Below are 23844 nucleotides of genomic sequence, written 5' to 3' on the forward strand. Positions count from 1 at the left end.
GGCAAATGTGGAAATTAAGGCCACTTAAACTTGACTTCTGCCTCCTTTAGTTGATTCATGTATCAAGAATGATGAATGTATGACTTCTGTGTACTTGCCTAATGAATTAAAACTACTTTAGCAGATGTAAGATTTTGCCATCCTTGTTTTTGAAGCTTCCATTGTACAAATACAAGTCATAACCCCTTTGATGAAACTGATTTTGTACCTGCAAGCAAAGCAATAGACCACGTTTCTGTGTTGCAATGAACCTTTTGTTCTTATATTGTTCTTCTTGGATTCGTTGTTAAATGATTGCATATGTTTCCTGCAATAAAGTGTACTAATTTGGGCTCATTTAAACAGTTTCCGTATTGCACAATGAGAGTTCCTATTAGACATAGTGGAATATTTCAAAGTATTTAATAAACAGAATTGTACATTCAAGATACAGTTATAAGAAAATACCTGGTTCCTTATTAATTCCTTTAAGTCTTTGAATATACAAATTTGTAGACCATACCAAACAACATTTAAAGTGAGTACCCACGCAATCTGATTCAGGCTGTGCAATTAGTATTTTGTCATCTTTAGTAATAACCTCTTCTGAATCCAGATGCTCTTGCTCGCCAGTAAACATGGTCTCCTCCAATTTCTGTCATATGGCATTTGCGCCATTATTACTGCCAGAAAGGAATGCTTTCCAAGCAGTTTTTGTCAGCTTCTAACATTTGTTATAGCACTTTGTTCTCAACCTGAAGTCTCTGTCTAAATGCAATACTTTGGTGCAATCTAAAACATAAATGTCAGCACAAATGGGGGAGATTCCCAAATAGAATTTCTGCAGTTCTTCCGACAATCTACTGAATTCCATTAAGTGCTTTTCCATGGCACTATGCTTACTCTTTCTGAATTTATCAAAATCTGACAATGCCTCATGAACGATTCTTAAAAATGTTGCATCTCATCCTGCTCTTGTATGGTGGTGAAAAAGCCATGGTAATGCCTTGTTTCTCCTTTAGTAAAGAAGTAATACAAGTCTACGTGGTAATTTTCATTCTTTCATTGGTCATGCGTTTGCATTCAGAAAACAGATTGGCACTGATATTTCAGATTTTAAATAAACCATCACTGATGCTTTTTCCAAATCACTGACTACAATAATGCTTAATTTTCAATCTTTGACTTGAAAACAGCTAACTATTCTCTGCTACCATTGTTAAACAGAGGTTAAAGATTAACTATAGAGTGTCCAGACATATGCTTTCCTAGTCAGTTATTCTAACTCTCACATCTCAGAACTCTCTGATTACTTGTTCTCCATTTATGTATACACCCAGTCAAGTTCTCACCCAACCATTCCTTTAATTAACATTCTTCACCGAGTCCATAATTACATTTAGTCTCAGACAACTTTGCCAGACTATACTAGATGGTAACATGCTGCACCTATATGTTAAAAATCCCTTCCCTGATTTATTGACGATGACACCAGGTTTTTTTTATATCTGTGTACACTTTCTGACCTCTTAGCATTTCAGAAATACGTTGCACATCTGTACTTCCTACCAAAGTGAATAACCTCACATTTTCCCACATTATATTCTATCTCCCATGTTCTTGCCCACTTACTAAGTCTATGCAACTCATGTTGAAGTTGCTTTGCATCTTCCTCACAACACACATTACTACCAAGCTTTTTGTGTCTTCTGCAGAATTGGAAAAATTACATCTGATTCTCACATCCAAATCATTGAAATATATTGTGAATAGCTGGGACCCAACTACTAATACTTCGAGTGCCCCACTAGACTCAGTCTATCAATGCAAGAATCACTATTTGTTTTTTTTTGTCTGTTAGCCAATCCTTAATCCATGCTGGTATCTTACTTCCTCAGTTGTGCTTTAACTTTATTTATCAGCCTCCAGTCGGGGTCAATATCAGAGACCTTCACAAACTGAGTTTACTACGCCCTCCTACTTTGTTTTATCAATTCTGCTGCCTCACAGCGCCAGAGACCCGGGTTCAATTCCCGCCTCAGGCGACTGACTGTGTGGAGTTTGCACATTCTCCCCGTGTCTGCGTGGGTTTCCTCCGGGTGCTCCGGTTTCCTCCCACAGTCCAAAGATGTGCAGGGCAGGTGAATTGGCCATGCTAAATTGTCCGTAGTGTTAGGTAAGGGGTAGATGTAGGGGTATGGGTGGGTTGCGCTTCAGCGGGGCGGTGTGGACTTGTTGGGCTGAAGGGCCTGTTTCCACACTGTAAGTAATCTAAAAAAAAATCCTCAGATGAATTTCGATCATTATTACCCAACTGTCCATTTTTCACGATGTTCAGAATATATTCTAACATTTTCTGTACGGCTGATGTAGGACCTACAGGTCTGTAGTCGTCCCCCCCGCCCCCTTAAATAGTAGGGTGATATTTGTTACCTACAATCAAGGAACCATCCAAGAATGTACAAAATTTTGGAAGATGACCACCAACACATCCAGTATCTCAATAACTATTTCTTTCAGCATTCTAGAATGTTTTGTGACATTGTAGTTGTACAAAAATAATGCTGGAATTTTGTTGACATAGTAGACAATCAAAATACTGTAAGGTACGTGAAGTGTAAATTAGCAGAATTGTTTTGCCTCAAACAACTTTGCTTGCAAGTTTTAATCATTATATCTAATTACAGGGTTTTGCAGCACCCAAATGTGCTTCACTGCTTGGGACAATGTGTGGATGCTGTCCCTTACCTGTTGGTGTTTGAATTTTGTCAGCTGGTAAGTAAATAACCAGCTGTTGATACCTTTTTTACTTTTTTAATCTTATTATCTGCAACACAGTTTCCATTGCTTTTATCCCTTCTACTGGATTGATTTTTTTTCCCTTCAAATCTGTATTAGATAGTAGTTTAAGAAAGCTACATGCAGAACAGGGCAAGTACTAGTTAGAACAGGCTTTCAACTGGATGTTTTAAGGTTGTAGCTGCATACCTCCCATTCCTTAATGTTGATTAAACCTGTCCTTGCAACAGCTGGTCAGAGACAGGGCCTGCTGAATGTTTCCAGTTATGAGATCCGACATTGCAAGTCACAACCAGAATTTTTCTGACCTTACTCAACGTAAATACTCCCATTGGGAAGAGATATATTAAGCATTTTCCTAATCAGCCAGTGAGAAATGCTTTGCATTGATGATACTTTCAGCTCAGTGTTTTTCGTTTAGATACATGGACTTCGCTGAATAACTTGCATTTATTAAATACTTAAATATTATCAAACTATGTGCATTGTGGATTATTTCTCATTAAGAACTATTGTTACTTTTGCATGTTCATAATATAGAAAGTTGCGTATGCTAGAGAATTGGCTTTTTGTTGAAAGATCAGATGAGATCATAACCTAGAAGAAAGAGTTTGAGTGATTTCTGAATGTACTGTTAATCCTCATTTGAAATTACGACTGTATGTAGGTTTTTGCTTTTAATGTTTTCTACGAATAAATTAAAAGCATGTTTGAGTTATAACTTGTGCCAGAACTGTGAAGAATCTGTTAATGTAGAAATGTGAAGGCAGTTGTGGGTGTTTTTATGATTCATAGGATGAATGTGAAAATTATCTAAATATAAAGCTAAATGTCAAAGGAAGTTCAGATGCAGCAAATGCATGCTGATAAGTCATTGTGCATTTTTTCATTTGTAATCAGCTACTTTGTGTGTGAACGCTACTTTGTGTGTGAACGTTACTTTCCAATTGCTATAACAATTGTAAAGAGTGATCTTACTTTCAACGAATAGAATTTGGGGATCACCTAACATTGTTTGTGTATACCGTATACAATATGTGAGAAATTATCCTCTTGCCATCTTATACATGGTATTGAAAATTTTATTTTTGAGTTAACATTTTCTAAAAGGTGATTTGTAAATTATCCATGGGTGGCATTTTGTCCATTTTAATATTTTTTATATTGTTTCTTTTACTTGTATCTTCGTGGGTACTTTTGGCTTTAGTGCTCCTTTTGTTTCCACTAACTCATTTAGGTAATATAGTCACATAGAAACAATATTCTTTGTTTTATGTTGAAGTGTAGGATATGTGAATTGCACAGAAGCAGAATTAGAAGAATTCACCTATAATACTAATAATTATCAATCTTCCACTAAACTTAACATTGCAGTGTAGAAAGAAACTATTGATTTCCTGGACATCACAGTAACTGAATTGGCAAAGACAACAGGCACAAGTTAACACTTTTTCTTTTCTCCAAATAACTGGCACACTGACACACACAAAAAGCCATCTCCTAACTGCAACTTCTGTAGATTGACTGTAACTTCACCAATGTGTTTCTCTCTCATACAGACCAGGTTGGAACGTTTTTTAGCTTCAGCATAGTAGTGAGAGACGAGACATAGTTTAACAGCTGCAGCTTCAGGTTACTGCTGATTAGGGAAGGGGAATCACAGGAAGTTATCAGGTTGATTCATTTGTGATTTAAAAAGTCTATTTCCTGTAAAAAGGAATTAACTGAGAAGCAACAGGAATAAGTGAAAGTCAAGAGCAATAATTGAAGTAATCTGATAAAAATAATGTAAGTAAGCAAGTCAGTAGACTAAGGGAAGGAGGATAAAGTTAGCATAAGCGCACCAGGTCAGGCAGCATCCAAGGAGCAGGAGAGTTGATGTTTTGGGCATAAGCCCTTTATCAGAAATGTCGACTCTTCTATTTCTTGGATACTGCCTGACCTGCCACACTTTTCAACTCTGATCCCCAGTATCTGCAGGCCTCACTTTCTCCTAAAGTTAGCATAAGGGAAGTGAATATAAGACTAAGACATGGTAGCAGATGGGGAGTTAGGGACCCTACCAGAGTCCTAGATGGCCATTTGTTCAGAAAGTGCTCCCAACTGCAGAAAGTTGAGCTGAGTTTTGGAGCTTAACCAACGACTAGAGACACTGTGGCACATTTACGAGTCTGAGTGTCATGTGGATAGCAGGTTCACAGTTGTCTAACCACAGCTCAAAAGCCTGGAGGAAGTAGCTGCTGGACAGTTCAAGTGAAACAGGCAGGTATTGCAGCAAATGATGGGCTCATTTTCAAAACTCTTTTCTATTTTGCATATTTGTGAAGATGCTGGATCTTCAGGTCCATGTTTGTGGCACCGCAAGCATCCTGACTGTATAGGAGGAGAGGAAAGAGAAATGAAGAAAAGTATTAGTGATAGAGGAATTAGTGGAGCATATAGGTCTTTCTGTAACTATCAGGTGACTTGAGGGTCCAAGTTGCTTTGCTGGTCCCAGGGCCTAGGATATTAATTAACAGCTGTCAGACATTCTTCTGAGGGACAGTGAACATCCATAGGTAATGGTCCATATTGGTACCAGTGATTTACATGGGGAAGGGGTTGTGGTGCTACAAATAGAATTTGGGAAACTAGTTAGCAAGCATGACTTCAAATGTAATAATCTCTGGGTTACTGAAAGGAAGAGTAGATTATTCAGCTCCTCAAATCTTCTACCATTCAGTGAGGTCATGGTTGATCTGTTGCCTGACTCCATATACCTGCCTTTGGCCCATATCCCTCAATGACTTTGCTTAACAAAACTTTTATCTATGTCAGATTTAATGTTAACAATTGAGTCAGCACCCATGTCATTTGTAGATTAGAGTTGCAAATATCTACCATGCTTTTTGTGTGTAGAACATTTCTCCTGAACGATCTGCCTCCAATTCTCAGATTATGTCCCCTAGTTCTAGAATTCCCAGTCAGTGGAAATCATTATCTATTTCATCTTTTTCTGTTGATATTTTGAAGACTTCTATCAGATCACCCCTTAACCTTCTAAATTTTTGAGAAAACTGGCCTCATTGGTCTAGTCTCTCCTTCTAACTTAATCGCTGAAATCCAAGTATCATTCTTGTAAACAGATGTTGTACTCCCTGGAAGGCCAACCTATTCATCTCAAGATGTTGTGCCCAGTTTGACTCATAGTATTGTAAGTGGGGTGTAATTAGGGTTTTGTACAACTGCAGCATAACGGTATCCTTATACTCCAGCCCCCTAGATATAAGGACCAGCATTCCATTAGTTTTCTTGATTGTTATCTGCGCCTGTTCGTAACATTTTAGAGGTCTATGCACCAAAACACCCAAGTCTCTCAGGATGTGTCCACGGTATTTAACTTGATATCATGTAGAAAGTACTAATTTTTTCAGGCCAAAATAGATAAACTGTCACTTGCATACATTGAAGTCTACATGCCACAGTTTTGCCCATTCACCTCATTTATCGGTACCACTTTGTAATTTTATGCTTTCATCTGCACTGTCTTCAATGCTGGCTAGCATTGTGCCATCAGCAAATTTGGATATATGACTTTCAATGCCATTAAATACGCCTTTAATAAATAAATGTGGAGGATTCTGGGTAATCAAAGATGGAGGACGGGAAGAAATTGTGGCTCTAAGAGCTGCTTTTTTTTTTGAGGTATTTTCAGTGTTGGACCTGATTTCCTTGAATTCTAGGAGCAGTAATTACAGTTTTATCAGCTGTTGCATTGTTTTGGAACTTTGGGAGGAAAATAGATCAAAACAACTGCACTTTAAAAAGGAAAAAGCGAGACAACAGAGACCACATGGGAAGTGATTCAAATGAGAAAGAAACCTACACTGCTGTCTGACCCAGCTGTGAATCTGCACAGCTACTGCCTCTGACACTTGAGTTCAACTATCTCTGGATGTCAGAGTGCATCTAAGAAAAATCAATAAACAATGAAATTCACAGCTGACCTTGGAGAAACTAGTGCGGGAGACCTTACAGCAGGGGAGCAGTTAAATTTTTAAGTGTAACCTTACTGTTCTTTTTGTAAACAAAGGTGGGTTTTCTTAATCATATTGTTTTGTTGAGCTCTGTCTCTTGATTAAATTTTAAAGTATAAAATATAGGTACTCCGTTAGCCTGGAGCAATTTTTTTCGAGCAGTAAGACTGTGCTATTTACAGCATCTGTAGATTGTTAAGGTGCAAAGATGGTCTTCAGTAGAATGATGTGTTGTTCCTGTCAGATATGGGAGATTAGGGAGAGTTTCTGTGTTATTGATGATTGTCTGCAGGAAGTGAGTTGGTTGCGATTTCTATTGGATTGCATGGATTGGTTGGAGTGGCAGTTAGAGCCAGTGAGGAATTTACAGAAGCTACAGGGTTTGATGGATGGCAGTTATAGGAAGGGAGAAAAACCGCAGATACAGTCAGGTAGATGGGTTACCGCCAGGAAAGGTAGGAGAATGAGGCAGGTCATGTAGGAATATTCTGTGGCTATCCCCATCTCAAACAAGCATGCTGTTCTGGAAAACATAAGGGGTAATGGATTCTTGGGGGAATGTAGCACGGGCAGTCAGGATTCTGGTATCGAGACTGGCTCTAATGTAACGAGGAGTAGGTCAGGTTGCAAATGACTGATTGATTGTGATATGGGACTCTCTAGTCAGAGTTACAGATAGACGTTTCTGTGCACGATGGTAAGAAATCAGAATGGTGTGTTGTGTCCCTGGTGCAAGGATCAAGGATGTCTCTGAGGGGTGCAGAATATTCTCTAAGGGGAGAGGGACCAGCAGGAGGTTGTTGTACATAATGGAATGAATGACATAGGAAGAGAAAATAATGAGATTCTGAGGAGAGAAAATAGGAAGTTAGCCAGGAATTTAAAAAGGCGATTTTAGAGGGTAGTAATAGCTGGGTTAGTTCTAGTGAGAGTAAGAATAGGAGGATAGAGCAGTTGAATGCATGGCTGAGGAGCTGGTGCAGGGGAGAAGGGCTCACATTTTCGGAATATTGGAATCTCTTATGGGATAGAAGTGACCTATATAAGAAGGACAAATTGCACCTGAATTGGAAGGGGACTAATATACTGTCAAGGAGAATAAAGAGCTGCTTGGGAGGATTTAAATGAGTACAGTTAGGGGGAATGGAGTGGGATCTAGGTAGATAGTGAGGAAAGAGATCAGTCTCAGACTGGTACACTTGGAAAAGGAGCAAGTTAAATAGTCAAGAGAGGCAGGCACAAAGAGAAAGAGATAGGACAGATAAATTAAACTGCATTTATTTCAATGCAAGAGGCTTAACGGGTTAAGGAAGATGAATTGGGCATGGTTAGGGACATGGGATAAAATAGCAATTACAGAGATGTGGATCACAGATGGACAGGACTGGCAGCCTAATGTTCCAGGGTGCAGATGCTATAGGAAGGTTGGGGGGGGCGGGCAAGAGAGGAGGGGAAGTGATGTTTTTGAATAGGGATAACTTTATGGCTGTACTTAGGGAAGATATTCCTTGGAATATGTCCAGGAAAGGTATTTGGGTGGAACTGAGAAATAAAAAAGGGATGATCACTTTATTGGGATTGGACTGTAGACCTCTCCCAATAGCCAGCAGATTTTGTAGGGAGATCTCAGTTATGTGTAAGAATAATAGGGTCGTACTAGTAGGCGATTTTTAACTTTCCAAACGTAGATTGTGCAGGTTAGGTGAATTGGCCATGCTAGATTGCCCGTAGTGTTAGGTGAAGGGGTAAATGTAGGGGAATGGGTCTGGGTGGCTTGCTCTTCGGAGGGTCAGTGTGCACTTGTTGGGCTGAAGGGCCTGTTTCCACATTAAGTAATCTAATCTTAAGAATATTTTCAGATTCAGTATGTGGATGTACCTGCTAGAGAAGAAGCTTGACCCCTACTTTTAGGAAATAAGGCAGGGGAAATGACTGAGATATCAGTGGGGGAGCACTTTGGGGCCAGTGACCATAATTCTATTAGTTTTAAAATAGTGTTGGAAAAGGATAGACTCGGGTCTAAAGGTTGAAGTTCTGAATTGGAGGAAGGCCAATTTTGACGGTATTAGGCAAGAACTTTGAAAAGCTGATTGGGGGCGGATGCTTTCTGGTAAAGAAAAATGGGAGGCCTTCAAAAATGAGATAACGATAGTCCAGAGACAGCATGTACCTGAGACAGGTGAAGAGTTAGGTTTGTAGGTGTAGGGAATGCTGGATGACCAGAAAAAGTTGAGATTTTGGTCAAGAAAAAGAAGGAAGCACATATCAGGTATAGACAGCAGAGATGATAGTGAATCCTTAGAATATGAAGGCAGTAGGTATATACGTAAAAGGAAAATCAGGGCAAAAAGGGGACATGAGATAGCTCTGGCAGATAGAGTTAAGGAGAATCCAAGGGGATTTTATAACTGTATGAAGGACAAAAGAGTAACTAGGGAGAGTATAGGGCCACTTAAAAATCAGCAAGGCCACCTATGTGTGGAACCGCAGGAGATGGGGGAGACACAAAATGAGTATTTTGCAAGGGTGTTTACTGTGGAGAAGGATCTGGAAATAAATAGCAACATCATGAAAAATGTCCATATTACTGAGGAGGTGGTGCTGGATGTCTTAAAATGCATAAGGGTGCATAAATCCCAGGGACCTGATCAGGTATACCCTAGTCCACTGTGGGAAGCGAGGGAAGTAATTGCCGGGCCCCTTGCTGAGGTATTTGTGTCAATGATTGTCATAGGTGAGGTGCTGGAAGACTGGAGGTTGGTTAAAGTGGTGCCACTTTTTAAGAAAGATAGTAAGGAAAAGCTGGAGAACTATAGACCGGTAAGCCTGACGTTGGTGGTGGGCAAGTTGTTGGAGGGAGTCATGAGGGATAGGATTTACATATATTTGGAAAGGCAAAGGCTGATTTAGGGATAATCAACATGACTTTGAAATCATGTCTCACTAACTTGATTGAGTGTTTTGAAGAAGTAACAAAGAGGATTGATGAGGGCAGAATGGTAAGCATGATCTACATGGACTTGAGTGAAGTGTCTGACAAGATTCTTCATGGTAGACTGGTTAGCAAGGTTAGATTACATGGAACATGGAGAACTAGCCATTTGGAAACAGAACTGGCTGAAAGGTAGAAGACAGAAGGTGGTTGTGGAAGGTTGCTTTTCAGACTGGAGGCCTGTGACCAGTGGTGTGCCACAAGGATCTGTGCTGGGTCCACTGCTTTTAATCATGTATATAAATGATTTTGATGAAAACGTTGGAGGTATGGCTAGTAAATTGGCAGATGACACCAAAATTGGAGATGCAGTGGACAGCGAAGAAGGTTACCTCAGTACAATGCGATCTTGATCAGATGGGCCAATGAGCTGAGGAGCGGCAGATGGAGTTAACTTAGATAAATGTGAGGTGTGGCATTTTGGCAAATCAAATCAGAGCAGGGCTTATACACTTAATGTTAAGGTCCTGGGGAGTGTTGCTGAACAAAGAGACCCTGGAGTGCAGGTTCATAGCTCCTTGAAAGTGAAGTCGCACGTGGACAGAATAGTGAAGAGGGTGTTTGGCACACTTTCCTTTATTGGTCAATGCATTGAGTGTAGGAGTTGGGAGGTCATGTTGTGGCAGGATATTTGTTAGGTCACTTTTGGAATACTGTGTGCAACTCTGTTCTGTCTGCTAAAGGAAGGATGCTGTGAAACTTGTTAGGGTTCAGAAAAGATTTTCAAGGATGTTGCCATGGTTGGAGGGCTTGAGCTATAGGGAAGGGCTGAATAGACATGGGTTATTTTCCCTTGGACCATCGGAAGCTGAGGGGTAACCTTATAAAAGTTCCTAAAATCATGAGTGGCATAGATAGGGTAAATACACAGTCTTTTCCCTGAGATAGGGGTGTCCAAAACTAGACGTCATAGGTTTAAGGTGAGAGGGGCAAGATTTAAAAGAGACCTAAGGGGAATCATCGTCATGCAGACGGTGGTGCATGCATGGATGAGCTGCCAGGGAAATTGTGGAGATTGGTATATTTTTAGCATTTAAAGGGTATTTGGAGGGTATATGAATAGGAAGGGTTTAGAGGGTTATTGGCCAATTGCTGACAAATCAAACTAGATTTATCTAGGATATCTGCTCAGCACGGACACTTGAGGGTCTGTGCTATGTATTTCTTTGACTTTGTGACTCTAATTGAGTCATAGCACAGATCACTTTGGGACACCATTGCTCATGTCCTGCCAATTTGAATACCTACCCATTATCTCTATTTTGTTGTCTGCCACTCCTCCAGTTTACCAGATATGTCAGCAATTTGCCCTCAGATAGAGCCATAGAGATGTACAGCATGGAAACAGACCCTTCGGTCCAACCCATCCATGCCGACCAGAAATCCCAACCCAATCTAGTCCCACCTGCCAGCACCCGGCCCATACCCCTCCAAACCCTACCTATTCATATAACCATCCAAATGTCTTTTAAATGTTGCAATTGTACCAGCCTCCACCACTTCCTCTGGCTGCTCATTCCATACACGTACCACCCTCTGCATGAAAAACTTGCCCCTTGGGTCTCTTTTATATCTTTGCCCTCTCACCCTAAACCTATGCCGTCTAGTTCTGGACTCTTTCCGCCCCCCGCCCCCAGGGAAGAGACTTTTTACCTATTTACCCTATCCATGCCCCTCATAATTTTGTAAACCTCAGCCACTGACGCTCCAGGGAAAACAGCCCCAGTCTGTTCAGCCTCTCCCTATAGCTCATATCCTTAACCCTGGCAACATCCTTGTAAATCTTTTCTGAACCCTTTCAAGTTTCACAACATCTTTCCGATAGGAAGGAGACCAGAATTGCACACGATATTCTAGAAGTGGCCTAACCAATGTCCTGTACAGCCGCAACATGACCTCCCAACCCCTGTACTCAATACTCTGACCAATAAAAGAAAGCATACCGAATGCCACCTTCACTATCCTATCTACCTGCGACTCCACTTTCAAAGAGCTATGAACCTGCACTCCAAGGTCTCTTTATTCAGCAACACTCCCTAGGACCTTACCATTAATTGTATAAGTCTTGCTAAGATCTGCTTTCCCAAAATGCAGCATCTCGCATTTACCTGAATTAAATACTTCACAGCCCATTCGCTCATCTGGTCAAGGTCCTGTTGTAATTAGATTCTCTACAGTGTGGAAACAGGCCCTTCGGCCCAACAAGTCCACACCGACCCTCCGAAGAGCAACCCACCCAGACCCACTCCCCTACATTTACCACTGACCTAACGCTACAGGCAATTTAGCATGGCCAGTTCACCTAACCTGCACAGCTTTGGACTGTGGGAGGAAACCGGAGCCAGGCAGAAACCCACGTAGACACTGGGAGATTGTGCAAACTCCACATAGACAGTTGCCCGAGGTGGGAATTGAACCCAGGTCCCTAGCGCTGTGAGGCAGCAGTGCTGACCACTGAGCCACCTCCAATTTTGGTGTCATCTGCAAACTTACTAACTGTACGTCTTATGCTTGCATCCAAATCATTTATGTAAATGACAAAAAGTAGAGAACCCAGCACCGATCCTTGTGGCACTCCACTGGTCACAGGCCTCCAGTCTAAAAAACAACTGTCAACCACCACCCTCTGTATTTTACCTTTTTGAGCCAGTTCTGTATCCAATTGGCTAGTTCTCCCTGTATTCCATGAGATCTAACCTTGTATTAAAGTTACAATTTTTCCACTGCTACAGCAAACCTTTTATTAAGGAGCACCAATGGGACCAGGAGTATGCTAGTTGATAAAATATTCCAATTGATCAAGTGGTCCACATAATCAATGGTAAAGTGCACATTAAGTAACAGAAGCATAATGCAGGGTACATATGACTTATCATTTATTTACAGCACAAATAGATTTGCCTTAAATAAAACTGACTGGCAGGGAATCTTCTCGCTTGTACCTTCTGCTGACTACTCGGACATCGCAGAGATCGTGATAACATAGTAAACTTCTGGTATTTGAAGTAAATAATTTTTGCCAGTTTATCAAGAATGCTGGTTAAAACAATGTTTGCTGTATTCTGGCTTTGCTACACACTTGCCCAATTTCTACTTTTATACAATCTAGTACTTCAGAACTGCTATCAGGTGGTCTATACCCAACACCTTTTACAGTTTTAGCTCCTTTACTGTTCAATAGTTTCACCATACGCTCTCCAGAAAATACCTTCCCCTCATGATATCCTCCTTCACCATTGAAATAATTTTGTTTCAATCAGTAAGGCTACTGCACTTAGCCTGCTATTTTCTCTGACCATCCTGCAATCCTTATAACCTGGTATATTTAGTTTCCAATCCCGACCAACCTGCAGCCATGTTTCAGTTGGCTACTTATATGATCATCTCCAAATTGAATTTGTATTTGTAGCTCATTTAATTTTACTTGTGTTCGGCACATTCATTTATAGAATTTGTAATTTGGGCCATACTCTGTAACCTGTCCCTCAGCAGTGAAGTTTAATTCACCAGTTTATTCTTTCTCTCTTCTGGTTTAATCAATGCACTTCTTCTAGTTTTGCCATTACCTGTCATACCTGAAGTAGGATTCCTGATTTTTAAAAAAATTCCTGTCCTATTACTTGATTTTGGAATTGTATTGACTCCCCAACATTTACTAGTTTAAAGTCTTTGTGACCACTCTATTTAGCCTTTCTGTTGGAACATTGGACCCAGATCAGTTTAGGTGGAGGCTGTCCCTTCCTGTCCCAATACCAACTCCAGTGGAATGGAACCAGTCCTTTAGGCACATGTTTGCTGCTTTAATTTTCTTATCTCAATACAAAATTGAAAGTGGCTCAGGTAATAATCTAGAGATTATAACCCTGGTTCTGTTCTTTAATTTTGTCACTAATTCCTGATATTCCCTAGACAGGACCTTTTGCCTACTCTTGCCAATGATATTGGTCCCAACATGGATCACACCAACTGGATTAGTTTTTTTTTAAATTAAAAACCGGGCTCAAATGCAGTGAGGGGTACGTCAGGTTCCAAGAGATCAATTGTGTTCGGGGACTCTAGACCGAGGCACAGACAGACGTTTCTGTAGTCAGCAGCAAAAATTCAGAATAGTGTTGCCTCCTTGGTGCCAGGATCAAGGATGTCTCCGAGAGAGTGCAGAATGTTCTCAAAGGAGAGAGGGATCAGCAAGAGGTCATTGTCCACACTGGAACCAACAACATGCGAAGGGAAAAGGTTGAGGTTCTGAAGGGATATTACATAGCGTTAGGCAGGAATTTAAAAAGGATGTCCTCTAGAAGAATAATATCTGGATTACTCTAGGTGCTACGAACTAATGAGGGCAGGAATAGGAGGATAGAGCAGATGAATGCATGACTGAGGGGCTGCTGTATGGGAGAGCTGCTCAGGAGGATTTAAACTAGTAAGTTGGAGTGGGGTGGGAACGAGGGAGATAGTGAGGAAAGAGATCAACCTGAGACTGGTACAGTTGAGAACGGAAGTGTGTCAAACAGTCAGGGCAGGCAGGGACAAGGTAGGACTAATAAATTAAGCTGCATTTATTTCAATGCAAGAAGCCTAACAGGGAAGGCAGACGAACTCAGGGCATGGTTAGGAACATGGGACAGGGATATATTTGCATTTACAGAAAAATGGCTCCGGGATGGACAGGTCTGGCAGCTTAATGTTCCAGGGTACAAATGCTACAGGAAGAATAGAAGGGGAGGCAAGAGAGGAGGAAGAGTGGCATTTTTGATAAGGAATAGCATTACAGCTGTACTGAGGGAGGATATTCCTGGAAATACATCGTGTAAGTTATTTGGGAGGAACTGAGAAATAAGGGATGATCACCTTATTAGGATTGTATTATAACAGCCAGTAGGAAATTGAGAAACAAATTTGTAAGGAGATCTCAGTTATGTGTAAGAATAATACGGTGGTTATGGTAGGGGATTTTAACTTTCCATGCATGGACTGGGACTGCCATACTGTTAAGGGTTTAGATTGAGAGGAATTTAAGTATGTACAAGAAACTTTTTTCTGATTCAGTATGTGGATGTACCTACAAGAGAAGGTGCAAACCTTGACCTACTCTTGGGAAATAAGGCAGGGCAGGTGACTGAGGTGTCAGTGGGAGAGCACTTTGGGGCCAGCGACCATAATTCTATTAGATTTAAAATAGTAATGGAAAAAGATAGACTAGATCTAAAAGATGAAGTTATGAATGGAAGAAAGGCCAATTTTGACAGTATTAGTCAAGAACTTTCAAAAGCTGATTGGGGGCAGATATTCGCAGGTACGGCTGGAAAATGGGATGCCTTCAGAAATGAGATAACACGAATCCAGAGAAAGTATATTCCTGTTAGGGTGAAAGAAGGGCTGGTAGGTATAGGAATGCTGGATGACTAAAGAAATTGAGGGTTTGGTTAAGAAAAAGAAAGAAGCATATGAAAGGTATAGATCGAGTGAATCCTTAGGAGTATAAAGGAAGTAGGAGTATACTGAAGAGGGAAATCAAGAGGGCAAAAAGGGGACTTAAAATAGCTTTGGCAAATAGAATTAAGGATAATCCAAAGGGTTTTTACAAATACATTAAGGACAAAAGGGTAACTAGGGAGACAATACAGCCTCTCAAAGATCAGCAAGGCAGCCTTTTTGTGGAGCCGCAGAAAATGTGGGAGATACTGAACGAGTATTTTGCATTTGTATTTACTGTGGAAAAGGACATGGAAGATACAGAATGTAGGGAAATAGATGGTGACATCTTGAAAAATGTCCATGTGATAGGGGAGGTAGTGCTAGATGTCTTGAAACGCATAAAGGTGGATAAATCCCCAAGTCCTGATCAGGTGTACCCTAGAACTCTGTGGGAAGCTAGAGAAGTGATTGCTGGGCCACTTGCTGAGATATTTGTATCATCGATAGTCACAGGTGAGGTGCCGGAAGACTGGAGGTTGGCTAATGTGGTGCCATTGTTTAAGAAGGGTGGTAAAGACAAGCCAGGAAACTATAGACCAGTGTGCCTGATGTCGGTAGTGGGCAATCTTTGGAGGGAATCCTGAGGGACAGGATGTACATGTATTTGGAAAGGACTGATTAGGGATAGTCAACATGGCTTTGTACATGGGAAATCATGTCTCACAAACTTGATTGAGTTTTTTGAGGAAGTAACAAACAGGATTGATGCAGGTAGAGCGGTAGATGTGATCTATATAGATTTCAGTAAGGCGTTCGCCAAGGTTCCCCATGGGAGACTGGTCAGCAAGGTTAGATTTCATGGAATACAGGGAGAACTAGCCAATTGGCTACAGAACTGGCTCAAAGGTAGAAGACAGAGGGTGCTGGTGGTGGAAGGTTATTTTTCAGACTGGAGGCCTGTGACCAGTGGAGTGCCACAAGGATCAGTGCTGGGTCCACTACTTTTTGTCATTTATGTAAATGATTTGGATGTGAGCGTAAGAGGTACAGTTAATAAGTTTGCAGATGACACCAAAATTGGAGGTGTAGTGGACAGCGAAGAGGGTTACCTCAGATTACAACAGGATCTTGATCAGATGGGCTAAGAAGTGGCAGATAGAGTTTAATTCAGATAAATGGAAGGTGTTGCATTTGGGAAAGCAAATCTTAGCAGGTAAGGTCCTTGAGAGTGTTGCTGAACAAAGAGACCTTGGAGTGCAGGTTCATAGCTCCTTGAACGTTGAGTCGCAGGTAGATAGGATAGTGAAGAAGGTGTTTGGTATGCTTTCCTTTATTGGTCAGAGTATTGAGTACAGGAACTATGAGGTCACATTGCGGCTGTAAGTACGTTGGTTAGACCACTGTTGGAATATTGCGTGCAATTCTGGTCTCCTTTCTATTGAAAAGATGTTTTGAAATTTGAAAGAGTTCAGAAAAGATTTACAAGGATGTTGCCAGGGTTGGAGGATTTGAGCTATTGGGAGAGGCTGAACAGGCTGGGGCTGTTTTCTGTGGAGCGTCTGAGGCTGAGGGGTGACCTTAATAGAGGTTTACAAAATCATAAGGGGGATGGATAGGATAAATAGAGAAAGTCTTTTCCCTGGGGTCGGGGAGTCCAGAACTAGAGGGCATAGGTTTAGGGTCAGAGGGGAAAGATATAAAAGAGACCCGAGAGGCAACTTTTTCATGCCAAGGGTGGTACATGTATGGAATGAGCTGCCAGAGGAAATGATGGAGGCGAGTACAATTGCAACATTTATAAGGCATTTGGATGGTTATATGAATAGGAAGGGTTTGGAGGGATATGGGCCGGGTGCTGGCAGGTGGGACTAGATTGGGTTGGGATATCTGGTTGGCATGGACAGATTGTACCGAAGGGTCTGTTTCCGTGCTGTGCATTCCCTATGTCTCAATGACTTCATGAAAGAACTGCAGATGCTGTAATTCAGAAAAAGAAGTTGCTGGAAAAACTCAGCAGGTCTGGCAGCATCTTTGGAGAGAAATCAAAGTTAACATTTTTGGTCCAGTGATCCTTCCTCAAAACCCTTCATCTGAGGAAGGGTCACTGACCCGAATCATAACCAGTAGCTTTTCCAGCTACTTCTGTTTTTGTTTAAAGTTCTTTTTAATGTCGTGTACCTCAGCTGTCCTTGAAGAGGATAGTGAGCTGCCACTAGTCCGTGTGCTGTAGTTCGACCCAAAAAGCAATTAGGAAAGTGTTAAATTAAGACTTTTCACCTGTGTTTATCAAAGAGAGAGAAGCTATCCAGGCCATGGTGACAGACAAAGGAACTCCGTGTCTGGAAGGATTCAACAATGATAGGGTAGAAATGTAGGATAAACTATTGGTACTTAAGGGAGTTGGGGACCCTATAGCAGCCAACCTCTCTCTCTCCCCTCCATCTTTTCAGCAGCCTCCCCTCTTCCCATTTCATTTCTTCCACTTACAGCAAAATCTAATTACCTTGTCAAAGGCATATCACTGAGCCTGACACACTTTTGTTGCTGGATTAGTGGTGCTGGAAGAGCACAGCAGTTCAGGCAGCATCCAACGAGCAGCGAAATCAACGTTTCGGGCAAAAGCCCTTCATCAGGAATAAAGGCAGTGAGCCTGAAGCATGGAGAGATAAGCTAGAGGAAGGTGGGGGTGGGGAGAGAGTAGCATAGAGTACAATGGGTGAGTGGGGGAGGAGATGAAGGTGATAGGTCAAGGAGGAGAGGGTGGAGTGGATAGGTGGAAAAGAAGATAGGCAGGTCGGACAAGTCAAGGAGACAGTAACTGAGCTGGAAGTAGAAACTAGGATGAGGTGGGGGAAGGGGAAATGAGGAAGCTGTTGAAGTCCACATGGTTGAAGTGTTCTGAGGCGAAGATGAGGCGTTCTTCCTCCAGGCGTCGGGTGGTGAGGGAGCGGCGGTGAAGGAGGCCCAGGACCTCCATGTCCTCGGCAGAGTGGGAGGGGGAGTTGAAATGTTGGGCCACGGGGCGGTTTGGTTGATTGGTGCGGGTGTCTCGGAGATGTTCCCTAAAGCGCTCTGCTAGGAGGCGCCCAGTCTCCCCGATGTAGAGGAGACCACATCGGGAGCAACGGATACCTGTCGTCCCCCCTCCCCCACTCCAACCTCTCACCCTCACAACGCACAGCCCTCCAATCCCTCTGCTCCAATCCCAACCTCACCATTAAGCCAGCGGATAAAGGGGGCGCAGTGGTAGTCTGGCGCACTGACCTCGACACCGCTGAAGCCAAACACCAACTCGAGGACACCTCCTCCTACTGCTCCCTCGACCATGACCCCACCCCCCATCACCAAACCATCATCTCCCAGTCCATACAGAACCTCATCACCTCAGGAGATCTCCCACCCACAGCTTCCAACCTCATAGTCTGGGAACCCCGCACTGCCCGGTTCTACCTCCTTCCCAAGATCCACAAGCCTGACCACCCTGGCCGACCCATTGTCTCAGCATGCTCCTGCCCCACTGAACTCATCTCTACCTACCTTGACACTGTCCTATCCCCCCTAGTCCAGGAACTCCCCACATACGTTCGAGACACCACCCACGCCCTCCACCTCCTCCAAGACTTCCGTTTCCCTGGCCCCCAACGCCTTATCTTCACCATGGATATCCAATCCCTCTACACCTCCATTCGCCATGACCAGGGCCTCCAAGCCCTCCGTTTTTTCCTCTCCAGACGTCCCCAACAGTACCCTTCCACTGACACACTCATTCGTTTGGCCGAACTGGTCCTCACCCTTAACAATTTCTCCTTTGAATCCTCCCACTTCCTCCAGACCAAAGGTGTAGCCATGGGCACACGTATGGGCCCCAGTTATGCCTGTCTCTTTGTTGGCTATGTAGAACAGTTGATCTTGCGTAATTACACCGGCACCACTCCCCACCTCTTCCTCCGCTACATTGATGACTGCATTGGTGCCACCTCGTGCTCCCGTGAGGAGGTTGAGGAATTCATCAACTTCACCAACACATTCCACCCTGACCTTAAATTTACCTGGACTATCTCTGACACCTCCCTCCCCTTCCTGGACCTCTCCATCTCCATTAGTGACGACCGACTTGACACTGACATTTTTTACAAACCCACTGACTCCCATAGCTACCTGGATTACACCTCTTCCCACCCTATCTCTTGCAAAAATGCCATCCCGTATTCCCAATTTCTCTGCCTCCGCCGTATCTGCTCCCAGGAGGACAAGTTCCACCATAGGACACACCAGATGGCCTCCTTCTTTAGAGACCGCAATTTCCCTTCCCATGTGGTTAAAGATGCCCTCCAACGCATCTCGTCCACATCACGCACCTCCGCCCTCAGACCCCACCCCTCCAACCGTAACAAGGACAGAACGCCCCTGGTGCTCACCTTCCACCCTACAAACCTTCGCATCAACCAAATCATCCACCGACATTTCCGCCACCTCCAAAAAGACCCCACCACCATGGATATATTTCCCTCCCCACCCCTTTCCGCCTTCCGCAAAGACCGTTCCCTCCGTGACTACCTGGTCAGGTCCACACCCCCCTAAGGTCCACACCCCCCTACGACCCACCCTCCCATTCTGGCACTTTCCCCTGCCACCGCAGGAACTGTAAAACCTGTGCCCACACCTCCTCCCTCACCTCTATCCAAGGCCCTAAAGGAGCCTTCCACATCCATCAAAGTTTCACCTGCACATCCACCAATATCATTTATTGTATCCGTTGCTCCCGATGTGGTCTCCTCTACATTGGGGAGACTGGGCGCCTCCTAGCAGAGCGCTTTAGGGAACATCTCCGAGACACCCGCACCAATCAACCAAACCGCCCCGTGGCCCAACATTTCAACTCCCTCTCCCACTCTGCCGAGTACATGGAGGTCCTGGGCATCCTTCACCGCCGCTCCCTCACCACCCGACGCCTGGAGGAAGAACGCCTCATCTTCCGCCTCAGAACACTTCAATCCCAGGGCATCAATGTGGACTTCAACAGCTTCCTCATTTCCCCTTCCCCCACCTCATCCTAGTTTCTACTTCCAGCTCAGTTACTGTCTCCTTGACTTGTCCGACCCGCCTATCTTCTTTTCCACCTATCCACTCCACCCTCTCCTCCTTGACCTATCACCTTCATCTCCTCCCCCACTCACCCATTGTACTCTATGCTACTCTCTCCCCACCCCCACCCTCCTCTAGCTTATCTCTCCATGCTTCAGGTTCACTGCCTTTATTCCTGATGAAGGGCTTTTGCCCGAAACGTTGATTTCGCTGCTCGTTGGATGCACCACTAATCCAGTATTTGATTTTCAGCATCTGCAGTCATTGTTTTTAACCTACACTTTTGTTGCTGTCAATTGTTGTATAACTTTTCTCTGCCGTGTGCACTAAACTGTATGTTTGTACTGGAGCACCAACAATAGCTCAAGCTTGTATGTTGGATACAGAATTGCAATTTGTTGATGATTTAGTGTTGTAAATTACCTTGGGCAAATATGCTGATTTTTTTTTTCCCCCTGCTGCTTAGTAATCAGTCAGTGGTGACCACCTTTGCACAGTGATAGTGACAAATGAAGTAAACAAGCAGGACTTTTTTGATGTTGAGAGAGTTCAAAGTTGTGCACCTTGATGGAAGGTGAATATCAGATCTGTGAGTTTAATTCCAGGTTGAACTAGGTCATACCTAGTTTTCTGCAGTGTTGGTGATCACTGGTCTGAGATCCTGATTACTGGAATATGGAAGCACAACCTGTTAAGCAAGTCTGGGATTCTAGTCCCTTTGCTCTTGATGGCCTAATGATTCAGTATCCTAAAAGATAGTGTGGGGTTGACTTAGTGAATGGTTGGAAGATCAATGGTGTGTGGTAATAGTAAACTGAGAGATTTCATGATTTTATTCATTAAACTTCATTACGATCTTGCACACTTACCTACAGTGGGGATGGAGGGTTCTTGCTAAATTCTTGTCAAAGCAAAGATAACTCAGATGTTTCTTTTGGGAGAAGAGGAAGGAGATTTATCTGAGTGATTAGAAATTCTATATAAAGATTTCTTGTTTTTGTGATACATCAAAAACTGGCTGAATGCAGTGGCGGAATATATTCTTGAATTTAATGATATGATTGTTACCTTGCAATATGAATTTGAGAGGAATCATCATAAAATAATTGTTAGTCTTAAATGATTGATTTGTGTGGAGGATCTAAAAAAAAGCTTTACAGTTTTGTTTAAATAAATTGGTGCAGTTAACACTCACTTAGCTGAAGTTGATCATCTCTGGTTGAATGCCATCTGTTGGCTAGACCTCTAGAGGAATAAATGCATGGATTATCAATTGTATAGAATGATAGTTAAATATATGATAAGTCTTAACACATTTATATGGTGCCATTAATATGTGGTGATGTTTGTGCTGGCATTTGCTATTGGACTTAAGATTCTGGAGTCTTCAGTACATTAATTAAGTCAGTAACATTGCAGATTTGTTATAGTGCAGACAGAGGATATATAGATAATAACTGACTGCATTGTGAAGTTCCAAATAACTGTATTTGTAGACGTGCTAGTTGAAACAAATAGGAAAGGGAGAATGAATCTCTTCTGTATTTCACTGAAAATCTCCCTGCATGTAACAAAGTAGTTTGAAGATACAGGAAAATGATTCACTGAGTCCTCTTTAATTGCCTCAATGAAAACTTCTTTCGCAAGGTTTGTGAAGGTTTGTAGCTCAGGTTGAGGTTTAGGATGTAGGTTTGCTCGCTGAGCTGTAGGTTTGATATCCAGACGTTTCATTACCTGGCTAGGTAACATCATCAGTGGCGACCTCCAAGTGAAGCGAAGCTGTTGTCTCCTGCTTTCTATTTATATCTTTCTCCTGGATGGGGTTCCTGGGGTTTGTGGTGATGTCATTTCCTGTTCGTTTTCTGAACAAAATAGATGAAGACAAGGCAATGATCTCATTCGACGTAACAGCACTGTTCGCCTCCATCAACATCAACCTAGCAAAGGAAACACTCGCCACACTTTTAGAACAGACCATCACACACACACACCAACCACCATCAATCACATTACCAACGAAAACATCATGAAGCTAGTGGACTTGTGCCTCACCACCCACTTCACTTTCAACAACATAATCTACAAACAAACCAACGGCACACCCATGGGATTCCGCTATCAGGATTCATAGCAGAAGTGGTAATGCAAAGGCTAGAACAAACAGCCCTACCAATCATCAAACCAAAAATCTGGGTTTGCTACGTTGATGACACCTTTTGTCATCGCAAAACAAAACCAGATAGAAGAGACATTTAACATCATCAACAACACCCTCACAGGCATAAAGTTCACCAAAGAGGAAGAAACTGACAACAAACTCGCATTTCTGGATGTCACAGTAGAAAGAAAGGACAAGGGAGAGTTACAAACCTGCGTATACAGAAAACCAACAAACACTGACCAAATACTCAACTACACCAGCAACAAATCCCAACACACATAAACGAAACAGTGTCAGAACACTACTCCAACGAGCCACCACACACTGCAGCACAGATGAACTTCGAAAAACAGAGAAGAACCACCTATGCGACGTATTCAAGAAGAACGGATACTCAAAAAACACAGTGCGCAGATTCCTCAAGAACAAACCACGACAAGCAGACAAAACACAGCCAGAAACCCTAACCACCTTACCATATATCAAAGAAGTCTCAGAAATGACAGCCAGACTATTAAGACCCCTCGGAATCCTAGTAGAACACAAACCCACCAACACTCTCAAACAAAAACTAACAAACTTTTTTAAAAGACCCAGTACAACCATGGATAAAACCAACATCATCTATAAAATTCCATGCAAGGACTGCCACAAACACTATGTAGGACAAACAGGAAGAACGTTAGCCACCAGGATACATGAACACCAACTAGCCACAAAAAGACACGATCCCCTCTCCCTCATAGATGAAAAATACCACCATTTCGACTGGGACAACACATCTATCCTGGGACAGGCTAAGCAAAGACATGCCAGAGAATTCCTAGAAGCCTGGCACTCCAACTACAACGCCATAAACAAGCACATAGATCTAGATGCCATCTATCAACCCCTCAGAAAACGAACAGGAAATGACATCACCACAAACCCCAGGAAGCCCATCCAGGAGAAAGATATAAATAGAAAGCAGGAGACAACAGCTTCGCTTCACTTGGAGGTCGCCACTGATGATGTTACCTAGCCAGGTAATGAAACGTCTGGATATTAAATCTACACCCTAAACCTCTCCTTACCTAATGTTTAGAAAATGTGCATCAGTGGATACGTTTGATATGCTGATGGAATAATAGCTCTTCCTTTTTTAGATATTGTTGTAGAATCATTGAATCCCTAAAGTGTGGATACAGGCTATTTAGCCTAACAAGTCCACATCAACCCTCTGAAAAATAACTCCCCCCACCCATTCTCCTACCCTATCACTCCATGTTTACCCCTGACAAATGGACCTACCTACACATCCCTGAACACTCTGGGCAGTTTAGCATGGTCAATTCATCTAACCTGCACATCTTTGGATTGTGGAAGGAAACCCACACATACATGGGGAGAATGTGCAA

At 42.6% G+C, this 23844-nt stretch overlaps 1 protein-coding gene across 1 annotated transcript in view; it reads left to right on the forward strand.

The window, feature by feature from the left end:
- lmtk2 (lemur tyrosine kinase 2) overlaps positions 1 to 23844 on the forward strand; it is a 157552-nt gene that overhangs the window by 70652 nt on the left and 63056 nt on the right. Inside the window, exon 6 of the mRNA XM_072559819.1 lies at positions 2667 to 2754. Coding sequence (XP_072415920.1) covers positions 2667 to 2754 — 88 coding nt within the window. The remainder of the gene's footprint in view (positions 1 to 2666; positions 2755 to 23844) is intronic.

Source organism: Chiloscyllium punctatum, chromosome 40, assembly GCF_047496795.1.
Source record: "Chiloscyllium punctatum isolate Juve2018m chromosome 40, sChiPun1.3, whole genome shotgun sequence".
Taxonomy (NCBI): Eukaryota; Metazoa; Chordata; class Chondrichthyes; order Orectolobiformes; family Hemiscylliidae; genus Chiloscyllium; species Chiloscyllium punctatum.